Source organism: Sinocyclocheilus rhinocerous, unplaced genomic scaffold, assembly GCF_001515625.1.
Source record: "Sinocyclocheilus rhinocerous isolate Xijiao unplaced genomic scaffold, SAMN03320098_v1.1 scaffold185, whole genome shotgun sequence".
Taxonomy (NCBI): domain Eukaryota; kingdom Metazoa; phylum Chordata; class Actinopteri; order Cypriniformes; family Cyprinidae; genus Sinocyclocheilus; species Sinocyclocheilus rhinocerous.
The window spans coordinates 888,302-903,914 of NW_015662163.1; the positions used below are offsets into that span (position 1 = coordinate 888,302).

Sequence of the window (15,613 nt, forward strand, 5' to 3'; positions counted from 1 at the left end):
GAATATTTTACAGCATTAGCAGAGAGAGAATAGACAGTATAACCAAAATGCTGTATACTCAAATGAATCGGAATCGTATTACATAAAATTAAAGTCCGAATTGAATTGAGAATTTGTGAGTTATAATCAATTGGAAAGTCTGCGTTGATACCCAGCCCTACTTAGGCACAAAAATGGCGATTGAATTTAAGGAATGTCAATATGAAGAATTAAAATATAAAGCACAACATAAGACCATCCACCAAATGGGAGAATTTGTTCTACAAAAGGCACTCAGTAAAAATGATGTATTTTAACAGTACTTACATTATGTTAACAGGGTAAAAAAAAAAACTATAAAACAACCAATATTGTTAGAATCCTGCAAATATAAATATCTCAAACATCTAGTGGTCGATCTGATTGTTAAAGGTTTTAAAATTTTGATTTTTGTTTCAAATAAAAATGGTGTCTAGGTGTAAAATTTAAAAAAAACTGTACGTTTTTCTGCAGCATCTAAAAACAAAACATTAAAACAATCGCAGAGTAAAACATAGCATGTAAGTGCTTTACACTTTTCCGTAACACTAGCATGTTGAAAAGAACGCACATTAAGGGAGTGTGGCTTTAAGATTCACCTGCCTGTTAAAGCGCTAGCTGCAAAAATCCTATTCACACATGTTCTGAACTAAAACACTGGCATTTACACTATATGTACAGCATCTACAAGTTTACAAACATACACACTCTTTTTTTAAAGGCCATTGCGGCTGGCATTTTTGTTTTAAGTTTTATAGTTTTCTGTTTTGGTGAGACGGGGCGATCGGTTAGGATAGCTTTAGGGGAACCCAGTGAGGTTTTGAACTGTAGTGCAGGAGGGAGAGGAGATGGAATCCTCTTACTCTAGTGGAGGTTTAGGAGTTGGCACACTGGAAATAATGTCTATGAGGTGGTCTAGGCCGCAGAGGTAGCCGTCTTCTCTGTTACCCTCCACCCAGGTGGCCCTGTGGCTCAGCTCCTGCCCCTCCGGCAATGGAGTAGTCTTCCCAAAGTCTATCATCCACACTTTTGCCTGCTCCCGTTTGTCATGGACGAAGAGTAGAGAACTGCCAATCACCTGAACACGAGAGATGGGAAAAGTTGGGACACACGCACAACACGGAAATGCATTAAATGTCAAAATCTGTTCCTAGCGTGTCGCATCTTTACAAGACTTTAAATGGTTCATCATCACAAATACATGTGTAAACATGACACAATAGACACAAAGATCCTGTTTCCATTATGTTTGTGCAGCAAACACACGCTCACTTATTAAACAGATATAACTGTGCCCTGTTTTTTCCAGCATACAGTTTGTTTTTGTTATCTATTAATGTGAATAAACAAGGCTCTGTGTTTGCATAGCCTGTTCTACCTCCTTGTATTAAAACAAAGTTCTGACACTGACGATGCATGAAGTATATCTAGAATATTTGTCTTTAAAGTCCATTAAAAGAGGTTGTGTAACTCTTTGTTTTAATACAACCCAGTTGCTATTCTGGCTTTGAGCATCCAGTGTAATCAGATAATTACTTCAGAGCCGGTCTTTGCATGGATGCTATTGTGTATTATTTTTCCACATTTTCACATGCTATCATCACATGGGTGGGTAAAAGGTTACATTTACTAATTCCTCCATGGTTTTAAGTGCAGCTAATGTGTTTTAAGATGATAAACAAAAGTGTGACTGTTTACCTCATGCGTTTTAAAAAACGGTGACATTTCCAAAGTGTCCTTGATCTCTCGTAGTCGGTTCAGATAGGAATGCTGAGGGAAAAGAGACAAAGTGTAAGTAACTATAAAAATCCCCACAATTGTAGTGTCACAAGTACTGTATTTATGTAGAATAATATTGGCTGTATGTAATAGAAAGATATAATGTAATGAGGAAATAAGGCTTTTTTTTCATTACAGTAAATATACATGTATATGTCCCATTTTGGTGTCTGCATCAAATTAAATTTACTAAAGTTATTTTATATACACAGAATGCATATTAAATGCAAGTGTCTACTTTAATATTTCAAATAGCGTTTGTGAAAACAAAATGTCAAAATATGGGTGAAATACTGTTCTACTGTCATTTAGTGTAACATATATATTTATGTAAAAATTAAACATACTTTTTCTAACCTGTACTTTTTAAAATAGGCTATATAATGAAAGAGTGATCCTACTAATTTTGTTATATTTTAAATGATTAAAACTACTGTTACAAGAATGACATTTTAGTGAGTGTCTTTTGTAAATCATGGTAAAAATATATGATAGTCATTATTTTTTTTTATTCTCTATTTTATTTTATAAAATATATTTTTATGATAAAATAATGTATATAGCAGATATCAAGATGTTTTATCCCTTTTTTTTTGAAGAGTTCACCTTATAGAAAGTTATTTAAATATGCAGTAACATTTTACAATAATGTTCTATATGTTAACATTAGTTAATTGCTAAAATGAAATATTAAGAATAGGCTACTTTCCCAGCATTTATTAATCTCGATATTAATTTCTATATGTTGTAATACATTTTTAATATTCGATTTTTTTAAACTAACACTAGTTAATGTATGTAACATATGAGCAATATTTATTAATTAAAATGAACATAGATAAATAAATTCTATAAAGTTCAAAAAATATGTTCATATACATGCAATAAATGGGGGGGGGGACATTTTAAAGGCTGAATCACTGATTTCCCCGAGTGTATATTTAGATAGATTTAAATAGATTTAAAACAACATTTCAGTGTCATCTCTACATGAGTAATCACTTGCAATTATTAGTGTCCTATCAGATCATACAGTAACATGCTCTGTTCTAATTTACGCCACAATAATTACATTATGTCAGCATTTAAATCGGTGGTTGTTGATTATACATTTAGTGTGAAAATAAAAGCAGGTTCCTCTGTAAAATCTACAGCACATTCGTCAGACTAATCACAGAGAATCAGGATGCACATCAAGTTCCAGGACACACTGTGGACAAACATGGGGTTAAATAAATGCTCCACGAGAAGCCAAGGACAGGTTCTGTGGAACTGTTTGTCTATAAGGCTGAACTTTAAAGGAAACACCCCTGTTACAACATGGGAATCCTGCCATGAATATCATTGCTTTGTGCTAGGTGCAAACATCTTATTAATATTTAAACCTGTTAAGATTACATTTACAGTACTTTAATGTCTCAAGAATACACATGACAGTCATGTGTCAACCACAGAATTATGCAAAGCGCTTTGTATTTGCATGTGTGTATTTCTCTGTAATATAATCAAGTTTGTGTGCAACTGGAAGAGTGGTTTTCCCTGCCAGCAGGTGAGCTTTCGCTGGTTTCAAACAATAAAACCCTGAAGGGGCTACACCACACAAAGGAAACCCTTAGTTTCACAAACCGCCCTGGGGGGTTAATGAGAGAGTGTAGCTCCACCTGTCACTCGCTTCCCCTCCGTGTGCCACAGGAGAATTTATAATCGACACAAGGCCCTAAAGCACAAACACGAGCACAGTCTTACCAGGATGTTTTCGTTTCCTTTGATAAAGTCTTGGAAGGCCTCGGTCACTTGTTCTCGGGTCTTAGTCTTTTTAAAGTCCCTGTTTACTGTTCCGTCCTCTTTCTGTAGAAGGGAAAGGGAAGAAGGATTGATCGATTGTGATTATGGAAGCCCTTTCTTTTATATTAATATAATGATACTATTTTAATATTTGTTTAAAGTACAAGCAATAGTAACAGTGATGCGTGCTTTAGTAAACATCTCAGAGGCAACGTGATATTGATGGACTGTGGGCGAATTAATGCGCTTCTAAGTTAAGACAATAGTCACAACAGGCATAGACATAATAAAACAAACAACAGGCAGCTCAGCCACAGACATAACAGAAGTCTACTATTATTCATAAAAGACTTTATTTAGAGCCGCCCAGGGCATCCCCCATCTGCAACAAAAGAGAAAGACTGGGGAGCCTGGCCTTTGTGCTAATGGAAAGTGCAAAAGAAGAAGCAATCTTTCCCTATTCATGCAGGACATCTGCAGAGCTCTTGTTAACAAAGATTTATTTTGGAAAATCATGACAGAGACCAAACATAAGCTTTCTAATCTCCTCTTCCGTGTGTTAATGGAATCGTGGCTGCCTGGTTTGGCTTAATTAGCTGAAGGTTTTCAAGCTTCTCTTAAGTCTTTTTGACATTTTCCATGAGGGTGTATTTAGGGCTGCGTGCGGTAGGCCGGAATTACAGAACTGAAATCATGTTGTGAGAGCCGTGGCCTGTCACTGACTGATGTTGAGCTCAAAGGACGTGCCACAAACAGGCTGTGTATGACAGGAACATTCAGACACAATCGACCTCTTGAAAAAGGCCAATCCTGCCCCTTCACCTCAGTCTGAATTCCGGGATCTAATTAAAAGACGTGTAGGTTGAAGGCTGCCGTGATTCCCCAGATAAGAACAGCACTGCGCTTCCAAGATCCCTTTCATCAACTCATGGTTCAAGTTAAGCTCAATCAACAGCATTTGTTGTGGCATAATGTTCACTCTCACAAAATACAATTTCAGCTCGCCTTTAAAGAAAAAGGTAAAAATCAAGGTACAGTGAGGCACTTGTAATGCAGATGAATGGGGACAATTTTTAAAAGCAGAAGCTTGCAATTTTATAAAAAAGGACTCATTTTAATTTTCTTATATTAATTGTTGTGTGAAAGCTTGTCTATTATTTGTCTTATTTGTGACCATTAGGACCACAAAATCAGTCATAAGGGTACATTTTTTGAAATTGAGATTTATACATCATCTGAAAGCTGAATACATAATATATACATATTCTTGATGTACGGTTTGTTAGGATAGGACGATATTTGACCGAGATGCAACTATTTGAAAATCTGGAATCTGAGGGTGCAAAAAAATCAAAATATTGAGAAAATCACCTTTAAAGTTGTCCAAATGAAGTTCTTAGCAATGCATATTACTAATCAAAAATTAAGTTTTGATATATTTACAGTAGGAAATTTACAAAATATCTTCATGGAACATGATCTTTTCTTAATATCTTAATGATTTTTGGCATAAAAAAATCGAAAAATCAATCATTTTGACCCGTACAATATATTTTTGGCTATTGCTACAAATATACCCGTGCGACTTAAGACTGTTTTTGTTGTCCAGGGTCACATTTGTGAAAGCTTGGCTATTATTTGAGCTGTACATTTTTTTACATAATAATTTTTACAGTTGTTTTATGGTGTTTTATTGTCCTGCGAATATAATGCTACATGGAAAAGGTTAGTAAACAATATTCATTCTTGTGTAAAGTTTTTTATATTTGAGCTGTATAGTTTTTCAAATCATCATTTTTCAGTCATTCTAGGGTTTATGGTATTTCATTATGATGGCAATTAAGTGAAACTTAATATAACATTACACAGAAAGGTTAATATGCATTTTTATCACCAACATCATGTTAACATGCATATTTTTATGTCCTGTGGCTATACTTTTAAAACGGTGGTATTTTAACATTTAAAGATGGTCCTTATTCACTTTCCATTGCAGTTGCCTCACTATAACCCAGATTTTTATTTTTTAAGAAATTGAGGTCGAAAGTAATTTTTGTGGTAATCAATATTATTGTTTTAACTCCGAACTTGGAATATTCCTTAAAAACCAAATACTTAAAATAAATAAGGGAATACTTAAAATCTCAAGCACGATTTATTTCTAACTTTCAGTTGAATGAAAATAGTGTATAGTTGAGAAATCCAGTTCAAATAACGCCATTCGAATAAGGATGTTAAAGTTTTCTCTCTTTTTTGCAATTTCACCTCATTTGTCTCCACAGATTTCAAGAGAGATTATGAAAAGTTTCTTAAAGGTTTCATGAACGAACGTCTCACCTTGATTCCCTCGATCCGGAAGCCTAGCGTGGCGGTGGAGCTGATGGTTTCCCTCCACTGCATGTAGCGCGGCTTAGTGACTGCTTTCTGTTCGTGCTCCTGTGCCGTGGGTGCATCGGGGTCCACCTCGATCATCTTTTGGTACATGTCGGCTCTCAAGCTAGGCTTCTTCCTGGCTTTCGTCAGCTCTTCTTCCAGATACGTCCTGCAGGAGAAAAACGACCCAATGGCTTAACTTGTTGCATCATCAGTCATATTCTGTTGAAATTTGTAGTGCGCAATAAAATGCAGTTGATCTTATTAGCTAAAGGCATGAAAACTAAATATTTATTCTCCTTTTGTTCTCCAGCTTGATTTGTCTTGGAAAGCACTGAAAAGCGTGCTGAATTTGCGTGAATCTGAAAGCATCGCATTGTTTTGTTTGGACAGGCCAGCAGAGGTTCTGTTAATATCCTGACCATCTGGTCATCACTATATTTGTCCATGTCCGCGGCTGTGATTCGGTCAGGCTTACAACAGCAAACAGAGCAGTCTCAGAAACAACAGAGAGTGAGAGTGTGGAAAAAAGTGATGAGCGATGTGTATCAAGGTCTCCATGCACCAGTTGCAAACAAGCACAGGTATCTTTCAGCAGATTAGAGGACACAGAGCTGCTCCTCTGCTGAGTCTCTGGGGAGGAAGGTCCTGCTTCATGTTCTGTGGTGCTTGGAATGTATAACATCTGTACAAATAATGGGTCAATGGAACTATTCATTTTAAAGTAACATACTAGATGTTCAGCAGTGGACATGCTGTTGCATAAGTGTAAGATAAGAAAAGATGAAGATTCTGTCTTAGCAGGGAGGGGGATTTCTGGTGTTCTTTTATCTTCTATTTTTTATTAGTGATTTATAGGTGAATCTCTCTCTTCTTTCTGTTTCTTTTCTTATACACAAGGGACAAAAAACTGTTTTCAATTTGAAGTCTTATAAGAATTTATAAAACATTATAGATTGGCTTCTAAGCACCCGTTTTATTGTAGTATTATTTATATACAATTATATATATAATATATATAATTATTGTATTTATTAATTAATTTATTCTTTTTTATTGTCAGTTTCCACGTTACATTTAGTTTGTTTTTAAAAAATGTATATGCTTTTGTACTTTTTCTTAGGTTTTTATTTTTGGTAATATTTCTATTTACCTTTATTTTTTTCCAGTTTTAATTTTAGTAATTTTAGTACTTAAGCATACTTTATTTTCATTTCTAGGTTTAGGTTTATTTTTTATCGTTATAAGTTTTCTTCTAGTGTGTCTAAGCTTGAACCAGTTAAGTTGAAGTTAAAACTGAAGTTACAAGGATATACAGTACAAGGCTAGAGAGCATTAATAAGTGGTTACTAATGTGTTGCCAGGCAGTTGCTAAGTTGTTTTAGGTTGTTACTAGGCGTTTGCTGAGGTATCATGAGTGGTTTTTTAGGGTCTTACCGTACACAGTTGCAGTGGTGTTCTCAGTTTGCAGAATATTGCTATATGGTTTCTAGGCTGTTCTGTGTCATTTCTAGGGTGTTTTAGGTGGGCTCTGGGTCATAACTAGGGTGATTTGGGTCTTTTCTAGGTTTGTAAAGTAAAAGGTCCGATGAGACAGTTTAGCAACTGACCTGATGCCCATCTTGCAGTCCATGACACAGGGTAGGTCAAAGTCTGCCAGCAAGTCCTCCATCTGATTGTACCTCTCTCCATCCTTCTCTACATCTCCGTGGTACGCAGGAACGTAGGGCTTTAGCACATCTCTCATCAGCCTATCGAGACATTGCTGCTCACACTCACAGTGTTTCTTTAGGATGCGACCATTGGCCCCTGCCTTGAAATTGCCTGCAGAGAGAGACAAATAGCATAGCACTGGGGTGTTCAAATGTGGGCATTAGCATAAATTAACTTTCTACTATTGTTTTTTTTCCTTCTAGATTTAAAGCAATTCACATTATACTTTTTGAGTGTATTAACTGTGTGAAAAGTTGCGTGAAAAGTTATGCAACGTTTGAGGCCTACCTGCATGGCCAGCCAACTGGATCCAAGGGTACTTCTTCTTGAAGGACATCACAAATGGTGACCAATGCACCATGTTCTTGATCTTCTTCCATGATTTATGCTGTTCAATGACAAAAGTAAGCAAGATAAATCCCCAATTAAATTAAATGTAAGTGCTATAAAACTACAACAGTGACAGCAGTGTAGTTTAAACAGCATTTCAGTTTTTATGACCTTGTAATATTTGAGTGTAGATGTAATTTATTTGTCATATTACAAGACAAAAATAATTATATATATATATATATATATATATATATATATGCAAGGCTACATTAAATGATCATTTATAATATTACAACTTGCATCACAGGAATAAATTACATTTAAAAATACATTAAAATTGAAAACAGTTATTTTAAATTCTAATAATATTTCACTTCTTGTCCATGCTATTTTGAAAAAAAGAAACATGCCTGGAGGGAGATGAGTAATTACTTATATAATGAGATTTGGCAGGTGGGGTTCATTTTCCTACAACAAAACCCAGACCAGCACACAATATGCGGGAGAATAAACAAACAGGTCTTTTGCATGTATTTACATATGTTTGCTGGCGCTCCTACAAGCAGTCAGTGCTGATATCATCGTTTACACAGCACAGTAAAGTGTTTTATGTGAAGGATTTATGTACAAACATGCATTCAGATTCACTACAGCACATAAAACCTGCAAATGAATAGGAAATCTGGGCAGTGTTTAAGCTTGTCTTCCTGCCAAGGTGAACCATTTCACCTGGAACCATCTCAAAATGTTCTTGCTCTATTTGGACATCCTGACAGCCTGCAGAAAACAGACTGTTTTCCAGTTTGAGAGGAGCTGCTCTGTTGAACCATTACTCTGTTATTCCACTTCACTAAACGTCCTTAAGCGAGATCTCTTTAGCTCTCCCATGTTGGCATGGTAAACACATTCTTTACTGTGCTCTCAGTGATAGATGGGGGGTTTCCTCGGGTGACCAGGGAAGCCTCTCTCCCCCCTAGTGCATTTTGAGCCAGCTCTCCCAGGAAGAGCGCTTCATCCCCGGGCACACTATGACCACAAATCAGCCCCTTCCAAATCTAGAGAACCCGTCCAGCCAACAAGCACAAGCCACAAAGTGTATTCAAAATCATTTTGATTAAACGATAATAAATTGTCATCAGATTCAGCCATGAAAGTACCGAAGGTTATAAAACACATTTAAGTTAGAATTAAATATCAGCTACTTGACAGGGTGCTGTGCCGTTTTTTTCCCCCGAGCTGCTAGAACATCATAATAAAATAATTTATGCAAAATTTAAATGATTATTTATTCAACTTTGTGCGTTTTCAAACCTGTGTGACTTTTTTTCTTTCGCAGAACACAGAATATGAACTTTTTAAGAATATCATGGCATTTCTTTTTCATATAAAAGTGACTGAGGACAGGTGTTGACATGCTTCAAAATTACAAAGACTGCACTTTAAAGTAGTCCATATGACTTATGCATTATATCTGAAGTCTTCTGAAGCCATATGATCGCTTTGTGTATAAAATGTAAGTCATTATTCACTGAAAATCCTTTTCTCTAGTAATCCTATAACTCCTGTGACCAGATCAGTGAGTTGAACTTTTGAGCAAACGATTCATTGAAAAGATTTGACTAAATGAATGTTGAATGATTTGTTCAGAGACTGGATGTCACTTCTTCTCTCATGCAAAGAAGAACTAGAGTGGATGTCAAGATTTTCAATGAATACATTTCAGTCTGTTCCACATGCAAAGCTATCCTATGGCTTCAGGAGCCAGTGTGTTACATGGACCACTTTTATGGTCTTTTTTGTCATTTTGGAGCTTGACCCCCCCAGTCCACATTCACTTATTAACAAAAAGGAACTTTAAAAATTTCAGTTTTTGGGTTTTACATAAAAAAGTCATAGAGGTTTGGAATGATGTGAGGGTGAATAAATGATGTCAGGATTTTCATTTTTTGATGAAAAAATTTCAGTTTTTGGGTTTTACATAAAAAAAAGTCATAGAGGTTTGGAATGATGTGAGGGTGAATAAATGATGTCAGGATTTTCATTTTTTGATGAACCATTTCTGTAAGCTGGGCATTACTCACTGCAGCATCTCTGCTGAAAAGGTCTGATTTAATTTAGTCTAGAAAGAGGCCCATAAAAGGTATGAACCATCATCTGAGAGCAGCATGAGTTTTATCTGTCACATGAAGGTTGTCCTGTTCTTCTCCAGTGGAGGAAAACAGTTCCTCTCGCCCCTAAGATGCAGCTGAAGAGGGGCTGGGAGCAGTGGCGTGTCTGTCAGGGCTGCTCTGTTTCCTGTGTCCCCTCCATGTCCCCCATCCTCCCTTTGCTTGGGTCACCCTTAGAGGCACATTATGGAAACTTAGTGATCCAGAGGTCACCACCATTACTTGAGAAAGTAAAGGGCCGATGTTAATAAGATTGTAGCAATGAGAGTGTGAAGGTTCCCTATGAGCCATTTCATAAAAATCCAAACAGTGACAAGAAGAATTCACATGCGTGTTTGAATATAGTCCTTTGATTAATAAATAAATAAATAAACGTTCTATTATTATTATTATTATTATTCAATATTTGTAGAAAAATTTTATTATAATTATTATAATTTTACAAAGAAATATTTTATTTGTTTGTTATGAGAAATTGTTTAAATGTGTCTGCTGACTAGAGCTTAGTGCTGTGCGGTATGACCAAAAATTTATGTCACGGTATTTTTCAAAATTATACCGGTTTCACGGTACATGACGGTATTTTTTTTTTTATGCATGACCGGGTGTTAACCATATTTTCTACTGATGGAGAGACGAAATACTGCAGTATATTGACTTAGAATACCCTGTTTTACTGTCATGATGAGTGAATATTGTCAAAAAATACCACACTAAATAGTGACTAAACACGACCCCTTTTAATACATGTTAACCAGGGGTCACTCTCATTTAATCGCGGCGTCTTCTGATATAAAAAAAATGCATCTTGTCTTTTTTCAATTCTTTTTTTTTTTAATTCTTTTTTTCAATTCTGTTCTTTCTTTCTTTCTTTCTTTTATTTTATATTCTGACATTTCATACCTAAAAAGGACATCCCAAATATTATTTTTTATGTTTAGGCCCATGTAGTAGTTAATAATAGTAATAATAATAATACAAATGATTATTATTATTATTATACAAAAACTGTTGCATCCAACATAAACAGATATTTTTGCTTTTTTATTTGAGATACATTTAAAATGATAATAATAATAATACAGATAACACAAGTGATACAGTTACAAAACACTTATTTCAGCAGGTTAGCTAAGATTACTTAATGTGACAGAGAGGTCTGTTCGGTTGAATTAAACAAATACCTACAGTATGCAGAGGTTCTGGTTAATATTCAAGCATTTGATGTGAAACAGATGCTGTCAGTGTGCTGTGGTTTGGGCCACTGCAGAAAGCACTTAAAAACATTAGGATTGATAGACAGGCCGTGTTTGCCAGACATTAAGTTCAGAAGACCACAGGATCCCACCTCCCGATGACTACACAAATTAAAGTTCAGTGGAAAGACAAAGTGGCTCTGAGAGAAGTTTAGTGAGGGAAATGTTCCGGATGTGGGAAAACAAAACAAGTGGAAAACTCGCAGGAAGAGATGGGAGTTATAGACTTTTTCAGAGAGCCACGGTCAGGTCAAAATGACTGTTGCCCACTGTGTAAAACAACAGCTCTAGATCGTATGTTTCTGACACAGTTGTTTACTTTCACAGCTTATTTGCTCCCATGAAAAACTGAGAGATTTCTGGTTGTAAAAACACCCAGGAAAACAGCTGGATCTCATGTGGCTTTTAGCCGATAAGTTTTTTTATTTTTTCATTTTCTGCTCTGATTCATGGGGAAAGCATGCTAATGAAGTGTTAAGCTGAGCTAAGAGTACTTCGCCCTTATTGGCAGCTGAAAGCATAATCAAATTAGGCAAAAATATTTAATAACTGAACACGCAAAGGGCGGGAATACGATGTTACAGTCCAACTACGGAGAAATCGAAGCAAACCATAATCTATTACCTGTAAATCTTTGACCATCAGGATGATTGACGTGGTGAAAAAAACCAACACGGGGGCGATGAAATTCCAGATGTGCGTGATGAAAGATGACATGGTAAAAATCGGTAAGATCATGCGCTAGTGTGCTGCGTGCAATCACAACGTAAGCTGGAATTTGAGTGAAGGAAAGTGCAGGGCAATGTGAATTTCTCATTTGTTTCCATACAAAGCATTCAAAAGCACAATTGGCTCATGCAAATATGCTGGTAGGCCAAGCTCAATGTGCAGAGACCACAGTAAAACTCTATGGCATGCCTGCAAGGGCCACGAGCAATGCAAATGTTCAGTGTTCTTCAAACTCACCTGTAATTCTGAGAGTTTGAAATAGCAAAACGAACAGCTTATATAACACCTGCTCATGATTTTGCTCCAAAGATTATATCTGAAACCCTCAAAGTCACATCTGCACTGCTCATGTGGCTTTTAACCCATAAGCCTTTTTATTTTTTTCATTTTCTGCTCTGATTCTTGGGGAGAACATGCTAAAACTGAGCTAAGAGTACTGCACCCTTATTGGCAGCTGAAAGCATAATCAAATTAGGCAAAAGTATTTAATAACTGAACACGCAAAAAGCGGGAATGCGATGTTACAGTCCAACTATGGAGAAATTGAAGCAAACCAGAATCTATTACCTGTAAATCTTTGACCATCAGGATGATTGACGTGGTGAAAAAAACCAACACGGGGGCGATGAAATTCCAGATGTGCGTGATGAAAGATGACATGGTAAAAATCGGTAAGATCATGCGCTAGTGTGCTGCGTGCAATCACAACGTAAGCTGGAATTTGAGTGAAGGAAAGTGCAGGGCAATGTGAATTTCTCATTTGTTTCCATACAAAGCATTCAAAAGCACAATTGGCTCATGCAAATATGCTGGTAGGCCAAGCTCAATGTGCAGAGACCACAGTAAAACTCTATGGCATGCCTGCAAGGGCCACGAGCAATGCAAATGTTCAGTGTTCTTCAAACTCACCTGTAATTCTGAGAGTTTGGAATAGCAAAACGAACACTTACATAACACCTGCGCATGATTTTGGTCCAAAGATTCTATCTGAAACCCTCAAAGTCACATCTGCACTGCAAAAAATAGCACCTAACATAATTTAAGGGTTAGTTCACCAAAACTGAAAATTAGGCTGTGTTTTACTCACCCCCGAGGCATCCTATAGGTGTATTGACTGGATTCGTCTGAAAGAAGAAAGTCATATACACCTAGGATGCCTCGGGGGTGAGTAAAACGCAGCCTAATTTTCATTTTTGGGTGAACTAACCCTTTAAGCTGCCACCTTTTTTATTAAGTAAATGTTTTGAGTAAAATTAACTTGATGCAGTAACTGCTGCTTCTCTTTGTCTCTGTGACTAAATGTGTTTCGTGTGTAGGTGTCTATAACGGGTCTGTGGTCTGTTAGTCAAGAGGGTCAGCCATCTAAATGTTTAAATAACTAAAGGACAGTGTCACCAGTGTTTTCAGACTGAGATGAGGTCAGCACCTTGTTTTGACATCACCGAGGTGATTTGTGAGAGACTGACTTCCTTTTCCCGAAACGTGATGATGAATGAAATATTTCTGTGACTGTTGCAGACCGAAGACGAGAAAGATTTTCAAAGTATGCGTTTCATTACAGGTATTAGAGTTTTTATGGGAAACGACAGCAATCTATTTATAATTTTAAAGGAATAGTTTGCCCAAACCGGGGTTATTATCTAAAACTAAAACAATAAAACTAAATAGACAAAAAAAACACAACAAAATTACTAAAACTTAAAACTAAAATGAAAAAAGAAAAAGAAAATCTAGTTCAAAATGTTAATAAAAACTAGTATCTCAATAAACATTCTGTCATCATTTACTCACCTACATGTCGTTTTAAAAGCATGCAACGCTGTAAACATTTTTTTGGTGAACTGTTCCTTTCAAAAGAAAGTTTCAAGTTTCAAAAGCAGTTCATAATAATTTCAATCATTCGTTTTACTGCTAGGCGATAAATTTATTCTGAAATCATAAATTGTGCTAAGTCTGATGCAAATTATGAAATCACTGCTGGTAAACAAGCCTCTCTAGCAGGATAGCTTGCATTCGGATGTCAGGGTCTCATATTTGCATTCAGAAATACATTTGCATGACTTGGTTTGTGGTTGGAGAAATACTTAAAGGGTTAGTTCACCCCAAAAAGGAAAATTCTGTCATTTATTGTTCTTCCTTGGTTTCCCTTTTCCATGCAATCAGAGTACATGAGGACCAGAACATTTAAGCATCAAAAAGATGCAGAAGCACGGCAAGCACATTGAAAGTATCGTACGACATGTTTCATTTATTTCCTTTTAGAGACGTGATAGCAGTGAATAAGTTACTTTTAATCTCTGAATCAGTCTGATTCCAGAATGAATCTTTAAAACCAGTTTTGAGACCCATATAAACTGATTCATTGAAATGGTCCTATTCAAAAAAAAAAAAGATTTATTCACAAATGTGATATTACTACTTCTCACATTAATTCTCATGAGTGCAGATTTAAATGTCACACAAATCTCTCATATAGTCAAGGGTGTACATAAGTGGTACGCAGGTGCGCATGCGCGACCAAAATAAAAAATGCCTGCGCTGTGTAAATAAGTTCTGACCGCGCATTTGCGGTTGACAGCTGTTAATGCACAATTACCATTTCAGATTGACAAACTGTAATACTGTATAAAATTGCTATTCAAACTGAATAGATAAATAAATCTAGGCTACCCGCTGCCGTTTTCAAAGCACAATGCAAAACTGACATTTCATTCACTCGGCAGCGCTAAACCCGGAAGCGCATATACTTACTTGCAGGCAACCCGCCAAAATAAAAGCCTGCTGATTTTAAGTTTGAAAATGATGAAAATTCATCTTTTTAAAAAAAATAAGAAAATATTAGCATTTTATTTTTAAGTTTACTTTGAAATAGTTGTATTTAGTACTCCCTTTTTATTTTAAAATATAATAGTATTATCACACTTTATTATTTAGTTTATTATTTTATTTAAAAAGAAGTTGACAGCTGTTAATGCACAATTACCATTTCAGATTGACAAACTGTAATACTGTATAAAATTGCTATTCAAACTGAATAGATAAATAAATCTAGGCTACCCGCTGCCGTTTTCAAAGCACAATGCAAAACTGACATTTCATTCACTCGGCAGCGCTAAACCCGGAAGCGCATATACTTACTTGCAGGCAACCCGCCAAAATAAAAGCCTGCTGATTTTAAGTTTGAAAATGATGAAAATTCATCCTTTAAAAAAAAATAAGAAAATATTAGCATTTTATTTTTAAGTTTACTTTGAAATAGTTGTATTTAATACTCCCTTTTTATTTTTAAATATAATAGTATTATCACACTTTATTATTTAGTTTATTATTTTATTTAAAAAAAGCTAAATAAATAAAGTGCAACAATATTATCACTATGATTAACTTATTTTTTTATAGTTGTATTTAATGGGTTACACTATGTGCAGTGTGAGGACCAAACCAAATCTCCAGGTTCTC

At 35.7% G+C, this 15,613-nt stretch overlaps 1 protein-coding gene across 2 annotated transcripts in view; it reads right to left on the bottom strand.

Annotated features, from left to right (window-relative positions):
• Positions 1–455: 455 nt before the first annotated feature.
• The window catches only part of LOC107727648 (inositol-trisphosphate 3-kinase B-like), a 35,075-nt gene continuing 19,917 nt past the window's right edge, over positions 456–15,613 (bottom strand). For both annotated transcript variants that reach the window (XM_016537594.1, XM_016537595.1), the window contains exons 3-8: positions 7,957–8,056; positions 7,566–7,779; positions 5,920–6,124; positions 3,544–3,645; positions 1,717–1,788; positions 456–1,096 (exon numbers count right to left, since the gene is read on the bottom strand). In XM_016537594.1, coding sequence (XP_016393080.1) covers positions 878–1,096; positions 1,717–1,788; positions 3,544–3,645; positions 5,920–6,124; positions 7,566–7,779; positions 7,957–8,056 — 912 coding nt within the window. In that variant the 3' untranslated portion in view covers positions 456–877. The remainder of the gene's footprint in view (positions 1,097–1,716; positions 1,789–3,543; positions 3,646–5,919; positions 6,125–7,565; positions 7,780–7,956; positions 8,057–15,613) is intronic.